Source organism: Aptenodytes patagonicus, chromosome 6, assembly GCF_965638725.1.
Source record: "Aptenodytes patagonicus chromosome 6, bAptPat1.pri.cur, whole genome shotgun sequence".
In the NCBI taxonomy this organism is placed as follows: domain Eukaryota; kingdom Metazoa; phylum Chordata; class Aves; order Sphenisciformes; family Spheniscidae; genus Aptenodytes; species Aptenodytes patagonicus.
This window is the reverse complement of record NC_134954.1, coordinates 24,094,530-24,113,155: the sequence shown is the minus strand read 5'-3', so window position 1 is coordinate 24,113,155 and position 18,626 is coordinate 24,094,530. Positions and strand designations below refer to the sequence as shown.

Below are 18,626 nucleotides of genomic sequence, written 5' to 3'. Positions count from 1 at the left end.
CTGCTTATTTCTGCTTTGAAACCCATGTGTTATTTCCCAGGAATAGATCCTTGAGAGATGCTGTCCGCAATGCTTGGTTCTTTGAAAGAGTCAAGCCAGCAGCAAGATCTTAAAATCCTTCAGACAAGGGGGACCTTGGGGGCTGCCGCCAAGGGAGGAGCGTGAGGGTCGGCGCTGCCCCACTGCTCCCTCAGCAATAAGCCTTCCCCATGGATGCTCCCCCTCCAGCCAGCCCACGGTGCAGAAGTTTGGTAGCGGTTACAAAAGGGAGCCCTGGCGCTTGCACGACTTCTCCTTTGCCCAGCATGCAGGGCTGTACTGCTGCCCCCGCTGCTGCCAGGAAGAACCATCGCCCAGCACCAGTCCTGCCTGTCCCTGCCAGCTTTTGCCTTCCCACCCCACCTCGGGCTTCAGTGATGCCAATATAAATGACCAGGTCTGGAGAAACCGCATTTCATTAAATGGCAGCTCTTGCAGTGACCTCAGCGATGAAGCCGTGCAGGCGAAGACACCTCCTCCTGGTCCCTGGCAGCGGGGCTGCGCCCACTCTGCCAGCACACCAGCTGTGGGTTAGCTGGTATGTGCCACGGTGCTGGGAGGGGTATGAAATGGGCTGAGTAATTTTTGTACAACTATTCTGTTAACTCATGCAGCATCCTGTAGGATGAGATGGTGAACCTTCGTGCCTTGACACCAGCCTTCCAACAGCACAACAGTAGTAGAGGGAGACACTGGTAGAGGAGTGGAAAGAAATAACAAGAAATCCTGTCCGTAATTCCTGCTAGTGTTGACTGCAGCATCCCTTTGCAGTGGTTTCCAGGCTGCTTTTATCTGCAGGTTGCACCTCCAGCACACCCTGAAAGCACGGGCAGTTAAGGGATGCAGCTCCTGAGAAACAGGCCGCTTTGCAAGCTTGGGTCTTGTGCACCGTACCCTGTAAGTAGGCAGCCCTCTTGCTCCCTGTGCAGAAAGCGGCTTAAACAAGCAGAAAGGAAGCCAGACAGCGTTTCCGCTGCAGCAGTTCCCCGCGCTGCTGCTCCCCAGCTGCCACCCACACACCCCTCCTTGCCCTGTGCAATACCCTCCACGGGCAGTCGGCTCCTACCGAGGCGCTGCCCCAGGCTGGGAGCCGCTCTGAGGTTTTACAAAGGCTGGCAGTGACCGGTGAAGCTGGGGGGGATAGCGTTTCCCTCCCTGGGTTGAGCAAGGGCCGTTTCCAGCAAGTTCTGCAGTGCTCTTGCTCTGCAGGGCTTTGGTAGGAAGGGCTGTTGCTCGTGCAGGAAGCCCGGAGATGGTGGCAGCCGCAGCAGAAACAACAAAAATGGGTCTAAATATCTCTGGTTGTTGAGGCCAGCTGTGCTGTGGGTGCTGCCAGCAGTGTGCCAGCAGCAGCACCGTCAGTGCTGGCTGGGCAGCCGTTATCTGCGGCTCACAGCAGGAAGGGAGCCCCAGGGGCACCACCCCAACCATCGCCCCATTTCCAGGGACTGCAGGTGACGGCCTGGTCGGGTGGCCTGAGCCCGTCCCCCCACCAGATGCCCATGGGCAGATTAATGGGTCGCAACGGAGATGTGTTCAACTGGTGCATTTCAAAATGCGTGTTTGTGCCCGAGACGCAAGCTTCCCCAGCAGCGAGCCATGCTGCAACTCGAGACGTGGCTGCGATGCAAAAGCACTTCCCCTTGCATCTCTTTTTTTATTAGCTGGAAGTAATTTTTGCTTCTTTAAGAAAATATACATGCAAACCACAGCCCGTTGCCATGGTTACTGCTGTATGCTACTGCGAATAGCTTATTTCACATCCTTAGACCTATAGGGCCTGGAAAACATAATTCTTCTGGCCTTTCACCATTTCCCCTCTCGCTAGGCCACCATCCCACTGTTGCAAAAAAAGCATGTTGTAATTAGCCCCGCGCGCTGCCGGAGGAGGCGGTGGCTGCGCTGCCAGAGCGCTGCAGCATGCACTAACGCACCCCACGCATCAGGCCCCCCAGGTAAGAATTACGCTTTTTACTCCACTTTGTGGCCCTTGCCGGACGTGCAAATTCGCAGCAGAATAGTGTACAGTTGTTTAGCGGGTTACGGTAAGTTGTTCAGAAAGCTAAATTGTTTTATTATGTCTGCATTTCATTGCGCCTACTTTGGCATATAGGTTTTGCTATCTTGAGATAAGTTAGGGAAGATTTAAATAATATGTTAAAGAAATGAGCACTAAATGTAAGATTTTGTTGTGTAAAGTTGAAGTAACAAAAATCTGCAGTTCTTAAGAGTATTAAAAGTAGCAGTCAGATTCCAAAGCAGACCCTTCCTGGCACTTGCCGGGGGCGCAACAGGACCCCTGTGGTGTGGAGCTCCTCCAGGTCCCCGAGCGAGCACTGACCCACTCCCAGGAATACGTGGGACAAAGCCGGTGCGGGAGCCAGCCACCGCAGCGCCGGCGGGTGCATTGTTCACTTGTCTTTTGCTTTACTATCATTTTGTCAGTTAATCTTCTGTGGTGCTTGTTCTGCTGGAAAAGTTGAGAGAAAGATTTTCACGTGCTTTCAAGAGCCCCATGAGTTGGTTTAACAGTTTACTCTGTAGTGTTGGTGGAGTGGAGACAGGGCGGGATGCTTGTGCTGAGGCACCACCGCCATAGTTGTGCTGCAATTCGGGTGTGTTTCTCAATGGGGGCCAAGCGCTGCTCCCCCCGTGTGGGGGTCCCCTCCAGCCCTGAGTGAGGTGGGTGGGTGCCCGTCCCTGCAGCATCGCTCCCTGGCCCCGCTCTGGCTCCCTAGGAGTTGTTGGTAAAGCCCACGAGAAATTAAAATGACATTAATCCCCGAGAGTGAACCCTCGGCTTCCTGCTGTGAAATATGTTGCTGCCGGCGAATGTCCCACCAGTTTTCCATGATTAAATATGATGTTGGATCGCAGGCAGGGTCCACCCGGACTGAGAACCTGCACTGCTCCCCATAGAGGTTAAAGTGGGCCCCAGCACTGCCAGCTGGGCTCCAGCACAAACTGAAGAGCAATAAAGAAATCTTTACAGAGAATGCAAAGGATGTGGCATATATCATAATTATTCGCTGTGAAGTGTGGATTTTGCTCATTTATATGCTTGTAGACTAGTAGAGATTTTAAATACTTTATTACTTTTAACAAAAATATTGTCACTTGATAGTTGCAGGAGGCTTTAAAATAAAAGGACAATACAGTGGAAGGGCCAAGTTTGAAATTTGTACATTAACTTTAGTAAAATGCATATGAAGATAATATCATTAAAACAGAAAAAAAAATCTTTTAGCACTGTAGTGCGAAAGCGATGGCCTCCATGTTGCTGTGAAGCAGAAGCGGAAGTTCGTTACTGCAGAAGTTGCACTGTGTTAGAAGAAATGTAACGATTGCTTTCTTTATCAGCAAGACTGAAATTTAATGTCAGACCTTTTCAGGGAACTCGAGTTTCACGAGTGTCAAACAAATAACAGCTTAAGGAAGCGAGTAGCTTCTCCAGGATCATAATCGTGTTTAGTCTGCGTTTGCAGTAACTTGTGTACTTGTCTTTTAATAAAGGCCAGGGGAAAAAAAGGAAAATTAAGAGTACAAGGTTTATTTTGTGACTATTGTATTTCAGCTATATGTTATGATAAAATGAAGCCACGAGACATATTTCAAGCTAGATTGATTTGCACTGTGATTGTTACTTATCTGTTTAACAGACAGCGGTACAGCAGCACCCTGTATCCCTCGTGGGTGGGAGTTCTGCAGTCCGGCTGCAGTGAAGAGCAGCCCAGTGCTGCTGTAGTCACTGTGCGGAACAGGGGGGCAGGCTGCTAAGGAGACTGCGGATCTCTTAATGTAGTTATCCTTTAAGTGCTATGTTACTGTAAATACTAAGGAGAGAAGCTTTGCTTTCGGGTGCACAGCTGGAAGTGCCTAAGCAGCTGAACAAACCTTTCCGCACCCGTTCCTGCCCAGGGCTGCCGGGGGCACCGGTGTAGTGCAGTGCAGGCGGGGAGCGTGCCGGGTGCTGGGGCACGGGGCACATGGGAGCGCTGACTGTTCATCCAGGCTGCTCTCACCCAGCGCCAGCTACACAGCTGGCTGGAGTCCAGGGACTTTGTCAGCTAGTTCTGAATCAAATTAGGTTCTTAGCTGACCTTTTTCTTGTTCTTCTTCTTTGGCAAAAGATTCCTGTTTGATTTACAATCTTACTCAAGCAGGAGCTGGGGTTTGAAGCAAAGAGCTGGTGCAAGCCGAGCTGGAGGCTTTGGTCCTCGCTAGCTGTGTGCGCATCAGTTTGTGCACCTCCAGTCACCTATGCCTGCCTCCCTATAGGCACCAGGCCTCTACAGGTACCCTCAGGCTGCGTGGGCAGGCAGCAGGCTGCCAGGGTGGCTGCCTTTATGGAGTAACAATTGAAAAAAACCAGTCGCTGAGTTGGCGGGTTACCTTCTCCTGCCCACACGGAATGCCTTAAGAAACCCACCTCTGAGGGAGGGCTAGAAATTATCTATGAGGCTTTCATAATACAAGTTTATTAATTTTGCAGACTTAAGTAATTTTTCAGAGTATTTATCACATTTGTAATGCCAAAGAGAAAATTTAAATATATTTTCACCTTATGTCCCTAATGCCATGCCTGTTACAGGATGACTTGTCACTCAGAGTTTTCACTTTAAACTTTTCCCTTCAGATCATTTTGAAGTAGGAACTGAAGTGGGAAGTGCTTTTATTCTGCTTGAGGCATAGTTGTGAAGAGGATGCCAACAGCCATCCTCACGCATGGCACCCAGGACACGTTGGTGTCCCACTGCTGTGCTTGGGGGGCTTCTGCCAGCCTGGGCTGGATTGTCATTGGCCCTGCAGCCTTCCTCACCGGGTTTCAGAGGGAAGGCCAGGCAACCGTTGCACAATCTTCAGAGGTCAGACTCTTGCTTCACTTGTGCAAGGGCTGCGTTAACTCAGCCAAGAGAGTTCCTCTTTTTTGCTCCAGTTGTAATATCACATAGGGACTCTAAAACATAAAATGTCTCTCAAAATACTTTCTCTGTACACAATGTGTTTCTTTTTTCTCCTCTCCTAATTTATGTCTTTTTGTTTGAATGACATACGAAGCTAAGTGTACAATGACATACTTCTTTATCTTTCTCTGCTGGAAGGTAATTTGTCCATTGTCTTGTTTGGTATCCCAGATGGTAATTATCATTATCAGATGATAATTTGGGAGACCACTGGATCTGCGATTTCCTTATGGTTTCCTCTTTACCATGCCCTGCCTGGACATGTTGTTACTGCAGAGCTTGTGCTTGGCATCTGTGCTCTAGGGTTTAACCCCCTGCAACCTATATAAACCTATGTGAAATAGAATACGTTCACTTTATAGGATATAGTGAGAAATGACATCACAGATGAACAGGGCATAAACCCAACGATAAGGCAAACTGGCCCTCTACCTTGTCAAAGAAGGGACATGTTTGAGCGGGGTTCCCAGCAGGAGCCAGCACCAGAAGAAACGCCTGGTGGTGGCAGCTGCCCGGCAGGGCTGGGAGGAGAGGCTGGCAGGACTGCTGCCATCGCAGGCAGCAAGTACCAAACCCAGAAGGCAGGTTGCTGTGTGCTGTCATGTGAAAATGGACTTGACAGGAAAATGAACCTAAGTAAACCTAATTACCAATGCAACCAAATAACGGCTGTGAAGGTAGGCCCTTTAAACTGGGGGCGGAGGGGGCTGGGTAGGGAGCTGCCATTCCAGCTGTGAGCATCTTGGTGTCCACATACCTGCTCTGCTGCCGATGTCAAGGCAGGACAAGGAGGCACAGTTTAGACACCAGTTATTTTTTAAAGCTAGCTCTGTGTATAGAAAAGATCATTTGTGCAGACACTGGCTTACTGAAGTTATTTAAGAGAAATCTGGGGAGTGAGGAGTTTGTACGGAAAATTTTGTGACCGGAACAACTGCTTTGAAAATGCCCAGCGTACTGATGTAAGCATACAGAAAGGAAACAGCCTCGCGTATTTCTTTGTGATAGAACAGAAACAGGAAGAGCAACAAATGATCCATTGCAACATTCGTTCCCAGAGACTATCAAGGTGTGTGCAACCAATGCTGATGTTATCTGAGTGGTACATCTGTACTGCTGCTGCTTTATATAATGACAGGCAAAGTCATGTATATCAGGCAAATATAAAAATACGATGGGATACCCATTGTCATGCATTTTTTACTGATCTGGATTAAACTTCTTTGAAACACAAGTGTAAATTCATGGCATATTTTCCTGAAAGAAAAAGGAATGTTTCTTTATGTCCTTTCAGTCTCCAGTTTCTATAAAAAAATCCAAAAATGATAAACAGAAAATACCAGAAAGTTCTCCCAGTCAGTGACGTGTCTTCACTTCCTCGGGCACTCAGCACTCCAGGATGCTCCCCGAGGCTGCTCGGTCTGGGCAGTTCCCGAGGAGGGACGTTCAAGGCATCCCGTTTCTCACTACAGGTTCAGAAGTGCTGTGTGGTCTGTTGCAGGGTGTGATTAGAGCACACAAAAAGAAAAGTTAATTATATTAATGCCAGGCTGTATAATAGAACAAAAAGCCTTAAGAAGGAAACAACTGGAGTTCAGATCTCTTGAGCAGGTAATATTATTTGTCTCCCAAAGTAAAGTGAGGAATTATTCATTAAAGCTGAAAAGCATATTATCACCTCATTTCACAGATGTCCTCTAGTCTCCAAGCCTAATAAATTTCAAAGCAAACAGCAAAGTGGTTTGGCTTATTCTGTTACGGACTGAAGGATGTGGCGGATGTAATTCTGAGCGAGCATTTGAAATTTCAGAAGTCAATAGAAGCTCAGTATCTATAAATGAATAAAAGTAGCATTCAATTGCCGTGGAAATACCACTTTAGTACTGATTTTTTTCATTTGTCAGGTAAAAATAAAGATATTCTGGAACAACTGAGTATGGGTAACAAGTGATGCTCAGAATAATAAACACAAATTACAAGACTGGGCAGGGAAAGACAAGCACGAGAGGGGGAAGATGGAAAGACAAAGTTCTAGCAGAACTACAACCCCCAATGTGGTTGGTAGAAAAAGTAAAGTTGGAACAAGGTTTCTGTGTTGATAGCGATGTTTAACACAAGCAAGTTAGTTACACTCCTGATGCTGGAGATAAAACCTTTGATTTTTTTCCTTGTCTCCCCTGAGGTCGATATGCCTTGTAGTTTCCTTGTTGACTGGCAATGAACACCAGCCTCACAGTTTAAAAAAATACATGGCATGGGAGTCCCAGCCTGCGGAAACAGAGACAGGCTGAAATTAAACCACATCTGAAAACGGGAGCCTGCTTGGGGGGAGGGAGGCCGTGTGTTTATTTTCTGGCAACAGGGCACCACTGCACGACCGCTGCTTGTCACAGCATCCAGCCCCAAGTGTTGCTGTGGCCACTGTGTGCTTCCAGTCGAGAGAATCCGGTGCGGTAGTAACGTTGAAAATAGTAAAGAATTGAGGAATCAGAATTCAGAATAAAGTCACCAAGGAGCGTAAGGTGTAAAGGACAGAGGCGTTCAGAGTATCTGGTATTTCCACGCAAAAGGTGAGCAGGAAGAGAGATGTGGGGCATGGGACATTGCAAGCAGCACGCACACCGGAGCATTAAATCAGCCCCTTCGGTGAAGTGCCCATGCTGGACTGGGGCACTGGCCTGAGCTGTTAGGGAGCTGAAAGGGAGATCAGACCAAATTTGAAAACTTAACCACGGAAAAGCCTTCTATAGTTTTTTGTGGTTTAATTTCTGAAATGTGTGGTACCCAGCTCCTTGCAGCAGCCCTTGAACCCCTTCTCTTGCCGTGCATGCCCCCGTGCTGCAGTCCCTGCCGGTGAAGGACCAATGCTTAACGCCTACGGGACTTCAGAAAAAATTGCCTCCTTACAGACATTATGATGACTTTTTGACATGGTGTAGATTATACTGGCAGCACAACTCATTTATAGGATTCACACTCTTTCTCTCTGTGAACACTCATTTATTTGATGGCTTTTAATTTTCACAACCAAAGTGAGGAGAAAGCTCTATGGAGGTGGAGCTGCGAGCGTTTGACATGTCCATTTGATAATGCTTTCCAAACCTAAGAGCGGTTAAAGCCTCTGTGGAAGCTCCCTGTGGTAACTGTCATTCCTGTGGAGAGGCGGGAGCACAGCGCTGGCAGCCAGCGGCCGTGGGCGGCTGCACTGGTCATCCGGCAATCTGCGGCCGAGGTACCTGCAGGTTGGGGGCCGAGCCTCAGCCCGGGCTTCGGCACCCCTGGGAGCTGCTCGGGCAAAGCCTGCGCCCAGGGGGAAGCAGGGATCTCCTTGTCTTAACTAATTCGCCTACAGTTACATTTAGTAACAGGGACCAGGAAGGAACAGAAACTGTGGAGCGCTCGCCATAAGGTAACAGTTCTCTGAATTGTTCCCTATGCAAGAAAACAGAAATTGAAATTAAAAGTTTAAGGGAAAAGAGAATAATTGAGTTTTTTTGAAAATGTATGTGTATATGCATTGAAATGTACTCACCTTACCAATAAACAGTTGCTTCATACAATATAATACTTTGAAAAAAAAACCCAAGTAAAATGTCTCCTGGAATCATTGCAAATATTTGTAGGGTTTGGGTGTCAGTTTGGCTAAGACATGACTGCTGCCTTGATATCAAAAGACAAAGTCAGAGAATCCTGCCACTGATATTATTAAAATAGTAAAATATAGAGAACTGAAAAACATGGTTTTCAAAGGCACAGGAATCTTTTATGGCAAATGGCAAAAAAAAAAAGAATTAACAATGTAAGAGGTATATTGTGAGCCTCAGGGATGGAACAGAAGGCACACTTTAAAAGAGAAGTATAGATCAAAAAGAGTAAACCTTGACAGGGTCAGAGGAAGATCGAGCTAGAAGAGGGACCACAAAAGGTCACTTAATCCATTCCCTTGCCCCAGGCAGGATGGAGTGTACCTAAATCACTCCTCAAGACAAGTGTCTAACCTTGATTTAGTAACCTTGTCAGTCCTTTTTTTTCCTCCAAGTCCAGCCTGAATCTCTCTCTCTGCAGTTTAAGCCTTCTTGTCCTCACCACCATAAATACAGAGACCAGATTGTTCCCTGCTCTTTATAGTGTCCTTAAGTCTTGGAAGATCATTGCTGTGCTTCCTCCAGTCTCAGCATTGGCAGGCTGCTTCCAGTTCTTTCCATTGTTTCATCCCCATCACCGTCCCCGGAGCTCCCATCCCACTTGCCGTGTCCCGGCAGGCTGACACTGGTGTCCCTGCGCACACCCCACCGCCTGGCAGCCTGCCTGCCTCTGGTATGTTTAGGTGCATGTCCTTCTCTTTTTCTGTCCCTTAGGTTAGTGCCACATTGTTTTGTTGAGACTCCTTCGCGTGTGGCCCTAGATGTGTGTCCTGGCAAGGGACACATTTATGTTGTGTCTGTCTATATTATGGTAGCTCCTTTTTCTGCACTGCTCCCGTCGGCGTCACCAGCGTGGCGGGACCGACACCTGCCCATGTGACACGCGGCAGAGCAGAACTGCCGCCTCGGTGATGGGTTTGCTGGTCTCGAAGGGACAGGGTCGCTCTGGAGCCCGGGGAGGCTCAGAGCAGCACCCGTCCCTCGTGGTGGGTGCCGGCCACCTGCTCTGGCCGAAGTGTGTGCTGGCTGTCCTGGGAGCAGCGGGGACACACCCGCCCAGGGCCCGTGGGAGCACCACGCCAGACGGCACAGCTCCCCAGGGACCCCAGCGGCAGCTGGCAGCCTTCGGGCTCGCCTTGTTGGGACCAAACGGGCAAAAATTACCAGTTTGCAATGCGCTTTATTTGCCAAGAAGGAATGGGGAACGGGATGAAAGCACGGTCTTTTTGCCTGCTCTGGAGAGAATATCAGTACTATTGCCTCACTAGGGGAAAAGCATTTTTGGGGGGGTCTGGAAAGAACAGTATTATAATGGATAATGCAGTTTGAGGAGACTTGTGCTGACGACCTCGTGCTGCAGGCCGGGCGGCGAGCGGTGGTGTCGGCAGGGCTGTTTTGCCGGAGACATTTTCCACTCGCTTCCCTCCCCCCGCTTTTTTTTTTTTTTTCCTCTTTCCTCCGAAACCGGAGGCGGCGGCGGGGCCGGGCACGTGTGCTGGGGCTCGGGCACCGTGACTCATGAGGCGCCGGGCCGCTCCGCCGCTGGGAGGATGAAGGAGGCGAGTCCCCGGGGGAGGGCAGCCCGCGACGCCTCTGCTCCTCACCTTTTCCTCGGTTTTGTGTCGCCCGGATCCCGGAGGCTGCGCCTGGCTTAGGTGAGCGCGGCCGGGCCGGGCCGGGGCTGGGCCCGGGCTCCCCGCGGGACCGGGGCCGGGTCTCCTCGCGGGGCCGCGACGGGGCCCGGGGCTGCCCGCGGGGCCGCGGCTGGGGCGCGCTTCCGGGCGGGGCGGGGGCGGCGGCGGAAGCCGGGGCCGGGGCCGGCGCGGGGAGCCCGGGCCGCTGCCGCCGCCTCCCTCCCTCCCGCCCGCCCGCCCGCCGCGCCGGCGGCGCTGTCAGCATGCGCCCCTGACCAGGCTGGGCCGCCGCGGCCGCCACCGCCGTGCCCGGGCAGGGCCGCCGCCCACCCGCCCCGGGAGCATGCCAGAGGTGAGTGCCGGCGGGGGCGGCTGCAGGTGCCCGGGGGCGCCCCTACCCCCGGCCCGGCCCGGCCCAGCCCAGCGGCCTCCCCCGGCGCGGCGGCTGCGGCGGGCCCCGCGGGCGGCGGCCTGCCAGGGGCGGCGGCGCGGGGGAAGGGGGGGTTCTCCGCTCCGCTCGCCGGGGGCGCGGGCCGGGGCCGGGGGCAGCCGCCGTCTTCCGCCGGCGGGGTCGGGAGCGGCGCCCCGGGGAGCGGCCCCGCCTGCCCGGGCGTCCCTTCCTGGCGCTGGCGGAGCCGGAGGTGTTACAGCCCGGCTGTAGAAGCTCGCCACGCGTGACCCGGTCCCGGGTGCCGGGAGCCCGTCCCGGCCGCGGCCCCGCTGCTGTGCGGGGCAGGTGCGGGGGGCGAGCGGCGTGTCCCGGGGCGCTCGGGGGAGGGAAAGCCCCGAGGGCGGCAACGGCGGCGGAGCCGGGCGGGAGGGCCGGGCCGGCGGCGTCCGAGGGACGAGGCGGTGTGAAGCGGGCGGGTGCCGGGACGGCAGGCGGCAGGCCGCTGTGCTGGGGCTGCCCGCCCGCCTGCGCCGCGACTGTGTCCTGGAAATGCGGGTGCTCGAAAAAAACACAGTTCTTTAGGTTAGATTTTTAAAGAAGACGGTAACTTCAAAGGGACGTCACTAGTCTGGGTGCAGGCACATCGCGGTGTTGAGCAAAATCCCATCCCACTCACTGTACTGCCTATCCCTTTGGGAGTTTCTAGATTAACTGGGTGGAAATAGAGGTTTGGTTTTTTTTCTCTTTAGAGAAAGTTCTTGCATTCAGAACTTTGTTTTGCATCTAGTTACTGGAAACAAATCAGTTAAGATGTTAGTATAGTTCAAGAGAAAAATGCAGGGATGTTGCCTGTATAAAATGGTTATTTTAGAAAAATATATGATTATTTCTTTGAGAAAGAAGTTATTTGGTGATTTTTTGAGGGGGGAATATATGCCGCAAAACGTATGGCAGTAGCAGAAGGACACAGGTGACAAAGAAGTAGAGGTAGTGAAACTGCATGAGAGCAGGTTTAACAAAGGGATGTAATGGATAGGAGAGAGGTATGTAAATAATGGATAACAACATTGAATAAGTAGCTGGACTGTATCTTTAGCACTACGAAAAAAGGTTCTAATGAAATGACAGCATGTTCCAAAGTGACAACAAGGAAATAATTTGCATAATGAACAATTAACCAATGGTACTTATTACTGCAGGGGAAGTTTGAGGGTGAGAGCCTGAGGTTGGGCACTTGGAAGCGGTGATGGGTTGCAGGCTCCCACCAGGGCGCATGGGCTCTGTCTGTTTTTGTTTGGTGCTGACCCTTGCCAGACCTGCGGACATATAACAATATTATGACAATTTAAAGTAGATAAAAGAGAAAGAAATTAAAGGCTTGGCATCCCCGGTTTCACTGAAATGGGTGACAAAACTGCTGGACATGGAAGGTTGGGAAGTACCAGTGCAGAAACCCAAGGTGTCGGGAGTCTGTCCGCTTGCAGGGCAATGCGGGCTGAGCTGGGAGTGCTGCCTGTGAGGTTTTCTGCGGAGTGGAGCACCCCGACACTCCCATCTGGAGGGGACGGGGATGCTGGGTGTATGCTTAGCTGAGCTCTGCGGTTCCAGCGTGTGTTTTTGCAATTTAAATTTTGTGAGGCCCGTGTCACTCTGCTTTCCTCAGCTTGTGTCGGATCAGGTGTAGACTAGAACATTGTAAAATGGAATTGGACTTCCCTGGACTTAAAGGTTGGGCTTCTGAGCTACAAAACTTCTTTAAGCTTAGTTGAAACAGATGATGTTTAAATAGAAGAGCAATGGCGATGACTGAACATTCTAAGTTTTATAACCAGTTAGTCTCCCAACTTGAGAAAATTTTGAAAACTTATTACCCTGTATGTTGTATGTATGAATTAATGGTAATTGTGGAGTCTGCCTAGTTTACGTGACACCTAAAAGTACAGGATTGTGCAGTTATTTACTCGGCCTACTGAGGAAAGACACGCAGGCAACAGATTTCTTTGTCTAATATGGGAGAGAGAAAGTGACAGGGCATATTTATTGTCCCATTTCTTTAAAGCCATCATTGGATTAAATTTATTTTGAATGGCAGGCAAGGGTCTGAGTCCAAGGATGCTTAGTTGTACTATGAGGCAGTTGAATCAATTGGCAAAATTGGAGTGTTATGTGAGCAATTTGTAGTTCACTTGAGTCAGGAAGCAACGTCAGAGCTGTCCTGTGAAAACTCCCCTCAGCTGCGGAGGGTATGGTTTCCATACATCCACGGCACAGCACTGGCGTTCCCTGCAGTGGGAACAGCCTGGCTTTGTGATTTCTTTTCATTTACCCACAAAATCCTCCTTTGTGCTTGCTGTCTCAGAAGTGTTGTGAAGCTCAGCTGTGCCATGTGCTGGATCGGCACGAGCTTCGTGTTTTTCTGGGCTGAAAGCTGTATTGCAAACATGGGAAATCGCCAGTTCAGATGTATCCAACAACTGCCTACAGCTCAGACCCTCCTAGGCAGATATCTGACCCACGTTCTTCACCCTCGTGGCAGAAGACGTTAGAGTTTTGGATCTAGTAGATTAACAAGGCAATGGATAGTATCTATCTTAAGGAGTATCAACAAAAGAGTTTAGTTAGTGGAAGCAGAGAATTTTAATTTAAAATTTCTCTGGTATAGTATTATCTAATTGTGGAAGTAACCATAATCATTATTCAGAATAGTCTTTACTCAAAGGTTTTTCTGTAGGCAATCAGGGCCAAGAAGGTATTCTTTCACTGACTCGCTGCAGTCGCTGTACAGTGTTGTGAGGGGCTTTCAGCCCAGTTAATCCTGGTGAGACTTAGGAGATTGTGAAAGCATAATCCTAAGCAAGATACTGGAATGGGGGTTTAGTAGGGTACTGTGCTGGTTCCTGGAGTACCTCGCCATCACAGCAGCCACAGCACGGGCGCCTCGGAAAGGCTGGGGGTGCGGGTAAGGCTCTGTGCTGGGCTGCAGTCAGACGGGCACGCAGCCCTCTGCTGCTGCCAGTGGTGGCATGCCTGGGTGGGCATGTAAAAATTTCAGGGGGTTTTGCTGATTTTTCTTTAGACTGGAAATGCTCTTAGTTCATTCTGCTTTGGGAAGTTCAACAATATAATCAGAAATAAATAAGCATGAATCAAGCTGCTTCAAGCCTTAAATAAAGATGTTCATTTTCAGTGTTGGAGAAAGGTTAATTTTGTTTTGCTTTTGTTTTGCTTTATTCCACCTCTTGAATTCTAGTACTCTATTGCTTCACTAAGTCTCAGATGGTGTTCATCATTTACTAGTATTACTTGGTAATAATTACAGACGCCTCCATGACAAATACCACACACCGACAAACATTTGAAAGTAGCAGGTGCTGCTGTTGCTTTCTTTTAAAACCTGTTTTGCATGGAGGTTTCTGGTGCTTGTCCAGTTTGCATGTCTCGGGAGCACTGAAAATGCTACTTTCCAAAATTTCATAAGCAAGGAGGATAAGATTGAAAAGAACCCATAACGTAATTTGCTGCAGTCTGTCCTCCAAGGGAATTTTAGAAGACTGGTAAATGGACTATTCTGTGGCCTTTGCACAATGCCCGAGCTGCATCGCTTTGCATCCCTGCATCACGTGCAAATCTGACTTTCCTGAACTTGGAGCCTAGGTGTATTGGAAACCTGGAAAATAAATTTGAAGTACAAGAGATGGTGATGCATCACACCAAACAGCTGAAACAAACATTAAATGGTCAAAAGAGTGTTGCTCCACAGGGCCACTCTTTTGGCTGCTCAGAGGAGACAGACCGTTAAAGCTGCATGGTTTTTACCGTATTGTCCAGGATGGGTTATGTGGCCACAGTAAAGGTTCTTACACATGTGGTATAGATGAAGATCTCGTGGCCCGTTCAGATTAAAACATACGCTTTCCCCTCTGTTTTTATTTCCTTTAAGTACTTGTTTTATTCTGCTGCTTTAGATTTAATGCAGAGGTGGTAATGACACAGGAATGCCTGTAATTAGGAGGATGAGCCTTAGCACCTCTTGATGTCCAGAATAGAGGATGATTGCTACTTAGGAACCACATGTATAAACTGCAACCATCATATTTCTAACAGTGCTAACATCGAGGAAGTCACACGTGTTGGATTATAAAAGACGCCTTGCAGCAGCTATTCATTACCTTCAAAGGCTTAATATGAGTTTTCCTTTGCCTTATGCACATTTTAAATGCAAATGCTATGAAGAGGTGATTTTGCTGTTAACAAAGACCAGCTCATTAAGATAAAACTGAAAAAAAAGTTCTGTTCCCTTTTGTTGTCACGTTTTTATGATTTTTGTCCATGCTGAGGATAACTTCTGTAACTATGAATATTTGTCAAAAAAATCCTGCAACTGCTCCTGTCCAGAAGGAATTTTACTGTGGTTGTAATTTATATATTTTTATGATGGTTTTCCAGTATGAGCAAGGAAAGACACTGATGTCAGCTATCAGGTGTTGCCTGAAATGATCTGGTTTTGTACTGTCGTTTGTTTGTAAGCGGTGGCAGAATAATCCTGCACACAAACGTGCAGGTGCTGCCAGAGGGCTCAGAGATCTGCTGGAGTGCGAGCAAAGCTCGGATGTGTAGATTAATGTGCTTTATACACCTAACGACTGTAAGGTGTGGAATCTGGCTGGGTTTGATCGCTTCCCTAGGGACTCCTATGTTCAAATCTGTTCTGCTGTTTTCAGCCTCACACAGGGCAGAGGGGTGGCAGGAGGACCCAGGGCAGGCAAAGGCTCAGGGCTTTCCTTTGCCTACACATGTGGTGGTCTCCACTGTTTGTGTTCCTTAGGGATTAGAGCAGTTGCCTATGATTATTATTAGGTTTTTTATTTTATTAACAATTATATATTGTAAACTTAGTTTCCCAAGTAATGCAGCAAAGTAAACAACATTTCCTTCCTACTACCCCATAATTATTTACCGAAAAGATAAACACGTGAATGGTTTTTCATTGCTATCCTCGGTGACATTTGGAGTCTGTTCTGCTGTGCGTATGTGCAATTGTAATTCCCATTAGTGTCAATGAGAGTTCAGAGCAATTAACAAGGAAAGAGAAGGGACCATTAGAACTGTATCACAGTTGTGATGAAACTTGAATACATCCCAAGATAAAAAAAAAATACACATTTAATATTAAAAGTTGAGAGGTGAAGGTTTTGCATGTGGCATTTTATAATGGAGCGTGGTTCCTGGTAAGGATGTTCAAGCGAGCAGTCAATGTCACCCTTTCCCGTTCTAACTTCAGCAGTTTGTGCAGGGTGAATGTCTTAGTCATTGCTTCGTTTGGAGAATAAAGCCAGTGACAAATGTTGTTTTACACTGTTATGTGCATTCAGAACCAGCAGTAAATTTTCCTGCTCTGAGGCTGATCTGAAATTTCTTCCATAGCTTCAGTGGATGCAACAGGAGAGCGACAGCAGCAGTGCTGAGCTGGTGTAGGTCGACGCACACGAGGCTGTCTGTGCCCATTGGGCTGTTTGATGACTGTGTGAGGGTTTGATGTGTGCTGACCTCGGGATGAAATCCAGCTATGTATCAGGAGAATTGCTTTTCCTCTGGGATCAATTATTTTTTTTAAAATGTCTGCTTGCTGTCAGCTACCACCCTGTGAAATAGTCCATGTTTCAAATTATGTGCATATGATGCATTGTTATAGAAGAATATTTTTATCCAAAATATGTTTATTTTAGGCAGCTGGGAAAACTCTTTTAATGTACTATAAAGAAAAAAAGTCAAAGTTTGCAATAGGTGTAATCTGTCCTCACTAAAGTCTAACTTAATTTCTCACTAAATGCAGCCTGAATTTTCAATGGGATGATTGGTATTTGGTATTAATTAGAAATATCAGCAGCAGTTTAAAAGGTAAAAGTATACTTCTGTCAGTAGGATGCTAAACAGTGTGCTCAGAGTTCATTTTTGTTTGAATCTACAGATTGCACAGGAAAACCAAGGAAGCCAAGCTTGGCTGTGAGTTTTGTGTAGCCAGATTATCATTTCCATGAGCCAAGTGTATAATCAGCATTAACCTAGCGCGGGGGCACGGGGCCGTGCTGCCTCCCCGCTGCCACGCAGCCCGTGTGCCAGCTCAGTCCCCCAGGTCTGTGTGTCCTTCTGCAGCCCCGCTACCTCCTGGAGCTGCCGGTCGCAGCTGGCAAGAAGTCTCAGAGAGAAACAACTTTCAGCCCTTATTTGAGCGCTATCAGAAAGTGTGCAAGTGCCTGTGTTGCTCTTAAGACCTTATGCTTTTGGCAAATATGCCAAGTATTTGTTTTCACAGAAAAATATTTTGGGACGTAAATATGTAAGCTGTATATCGGTGGCTGAATCGGAATGAATTTCAGCACAATAAAAAGAACCTGTCTAGTACTTATTTAAAATATGTTTAGTCATTTGGCATTTTGAGAAGTGAGCTTTCACATAGCCCTCCATTGCAGGCCAGCTGTATTTGACTCATTTTATCAGTTCTTTGTTTGAATGTACAGGTGGGAGTTTGAATTTCTACATATAGTCCAGGTTTTCCTATTGGAAGCATACCTTGCTGTCTGCTGCTCAGGGAGGCTGGTGTTGTAAAAGGAATTTTTTTTCACTTATGTACTTGTCATTACCATTACATTCAGAGTTGCTTCTTACAAAAGTGCATCAGTCTTGCTTGCAGTGGCACAGAAAAAAATTAACAGAGCGTGCACTGAATTTTCCCCTTATCTCACTATACCACATTTTATATATCTTGTAGTGAGGTGTTTTGTTTCTACAGTTTCAGACTGTGTTTCAGAAGATTAATAGACTTAGCAGCCCTGTTTGCTAAGCTTAGTGATGATAACAGTGTAATAAGTCATGAGACGGTCGCAGATCATCTGGCAAGGCAAAATATGGCTTGGGCTTGAACTTGGAGCAGGTATTTTTTGGAGAGAAAAGTAAAATGTCGAAAGCATTATAAATAATGTGTCCTGACTTGGGTGGCTGTAAGTTCAAGTTTGCCTGAAGAGCCTGCATGGGAAGCTCAGTTGACGGCGTCTGCATTCACTCTATACAGATACAGAGGGACAGCATTTATAAGGTACATGTATGGTATTTAGTGCAGCAAGTACAAAGCACGAAATTGTTCCTCTGGCTGAGCTGGGGTGAAGATGGCAGCAGTGCAGGCTGGAGGAGTGGAGGGCAGCGTGGTGCCAGACCCCGGGCTCCTGCAGCCGTTGCTGCCTGCTCTGCCTGGAGCAGCTCCGCACATTCCTGCTGCGCTGCTGGCTCCCGCGCAAGTGAGTCTGACTGTGAGTGGTGAGTAAGGACTTGAGAACCCAGAGCATGTTTGGGCTCTGGGCCCAATCCTGCTTCCAGAGAAGTTACTGGGAATTTTTCCTTCTAAAAAAGGGAGAGCAATCAGAGCTCGTCAGCTTGGTTCTGCAAAGCCCTCAGCGCTCCTCTCTCGGTAGTCCTTTAACCCCAAGCTCCCCCTTTGCACGGGGAGGAGATGGTCCACAGGTGCATGGCCAAAGCCCACCATGGGTCAGCCTGCAGCGGGGCGTGTGGGACAGGAGCTCGCCCCTGAGACCACGTTAGCTCTGGCATTGCAGTGACGTTACCTCCACTGCAGTGACACCTACACGGTGTTCAAGGAAATAAGCTTTTCTTTTAAATTTAAGTAAATTGCTGTAGGAGAAAATGAAGTTTGCTGTATTAATTGGGTCTAGATGTACCACAGGTCTTGAGCTTTTAAACTCCGTGCTCCCTGGGGGCACCATGGAGGAGTGTGCAGGCTCCAGGAGCTCGCTGAACCAGGCAGATGTGTCAGGTTTTCCGAGCAGGTTGCCAAGCTGAAGGCAGCAGTAATTAGGCCTGGATTCACCATAGAAAATACATGTCTCTGTGTGCGCAGGCGCCTGAGAGCCAGTGCTCCAACATCTGCTGAGTTTGCTTGCAG

General features: G+C 48.5%; 1 protein-coding gene and 1 long non-coding RNA gene across 9 annotated transcripts in view; one reads left to right on the top strand and one right to left on the bottom strand.

Moving 5' to 3' along the window:
• Positions 1–1,926: 1,926 nt before the first annotated feature.
• The window catches only part of MBNL1 (muscleblind like splicing regulator 1), a 110,868-nt gene continuing 94,168 nt past the window's right edge, over positions 1,927–18,626 (top strand). Inside the window, exon 1 of one of the 8 annotated variants that reach the window (XM_076341521.1) lies at positions 1,927–1,994. Coding sequence is in view for 1 of the 8 variants with exons in the window: in XM_076341515.1 (XP_076197630.1) it covers positions 10,625–10,633 (9 nt within the window). In the remaining 7 variants the exon portion in view is untranslated. Of the gene's footprint in view, positions 1,995–2,065; positions 2,085–10,224; positions 10,303–10,554; positions 10,634–17,741; positions 17,766–18,626 lie in introns of those variants that run through there. The other 7 variants (XM_076341505.1, XM_076341520.1, XM_076341516.1 and 4 more) reach the window with 7 other exon arrangements.
• LOC143161968 (uncharacterized) lies at positions 5,867–10,313 on the bottom strand. The gene is made up of 3 exons (XR_012995615.1): positions 10,252–10,313; positions 6,344–6,495; positions 5,867–6,260 (listed from the first exon to the last, which is right to left on the bottom strand). It is a non-coding gene; the product is annotated as an uncharacterized LOC143161968 (long non-coding RNA).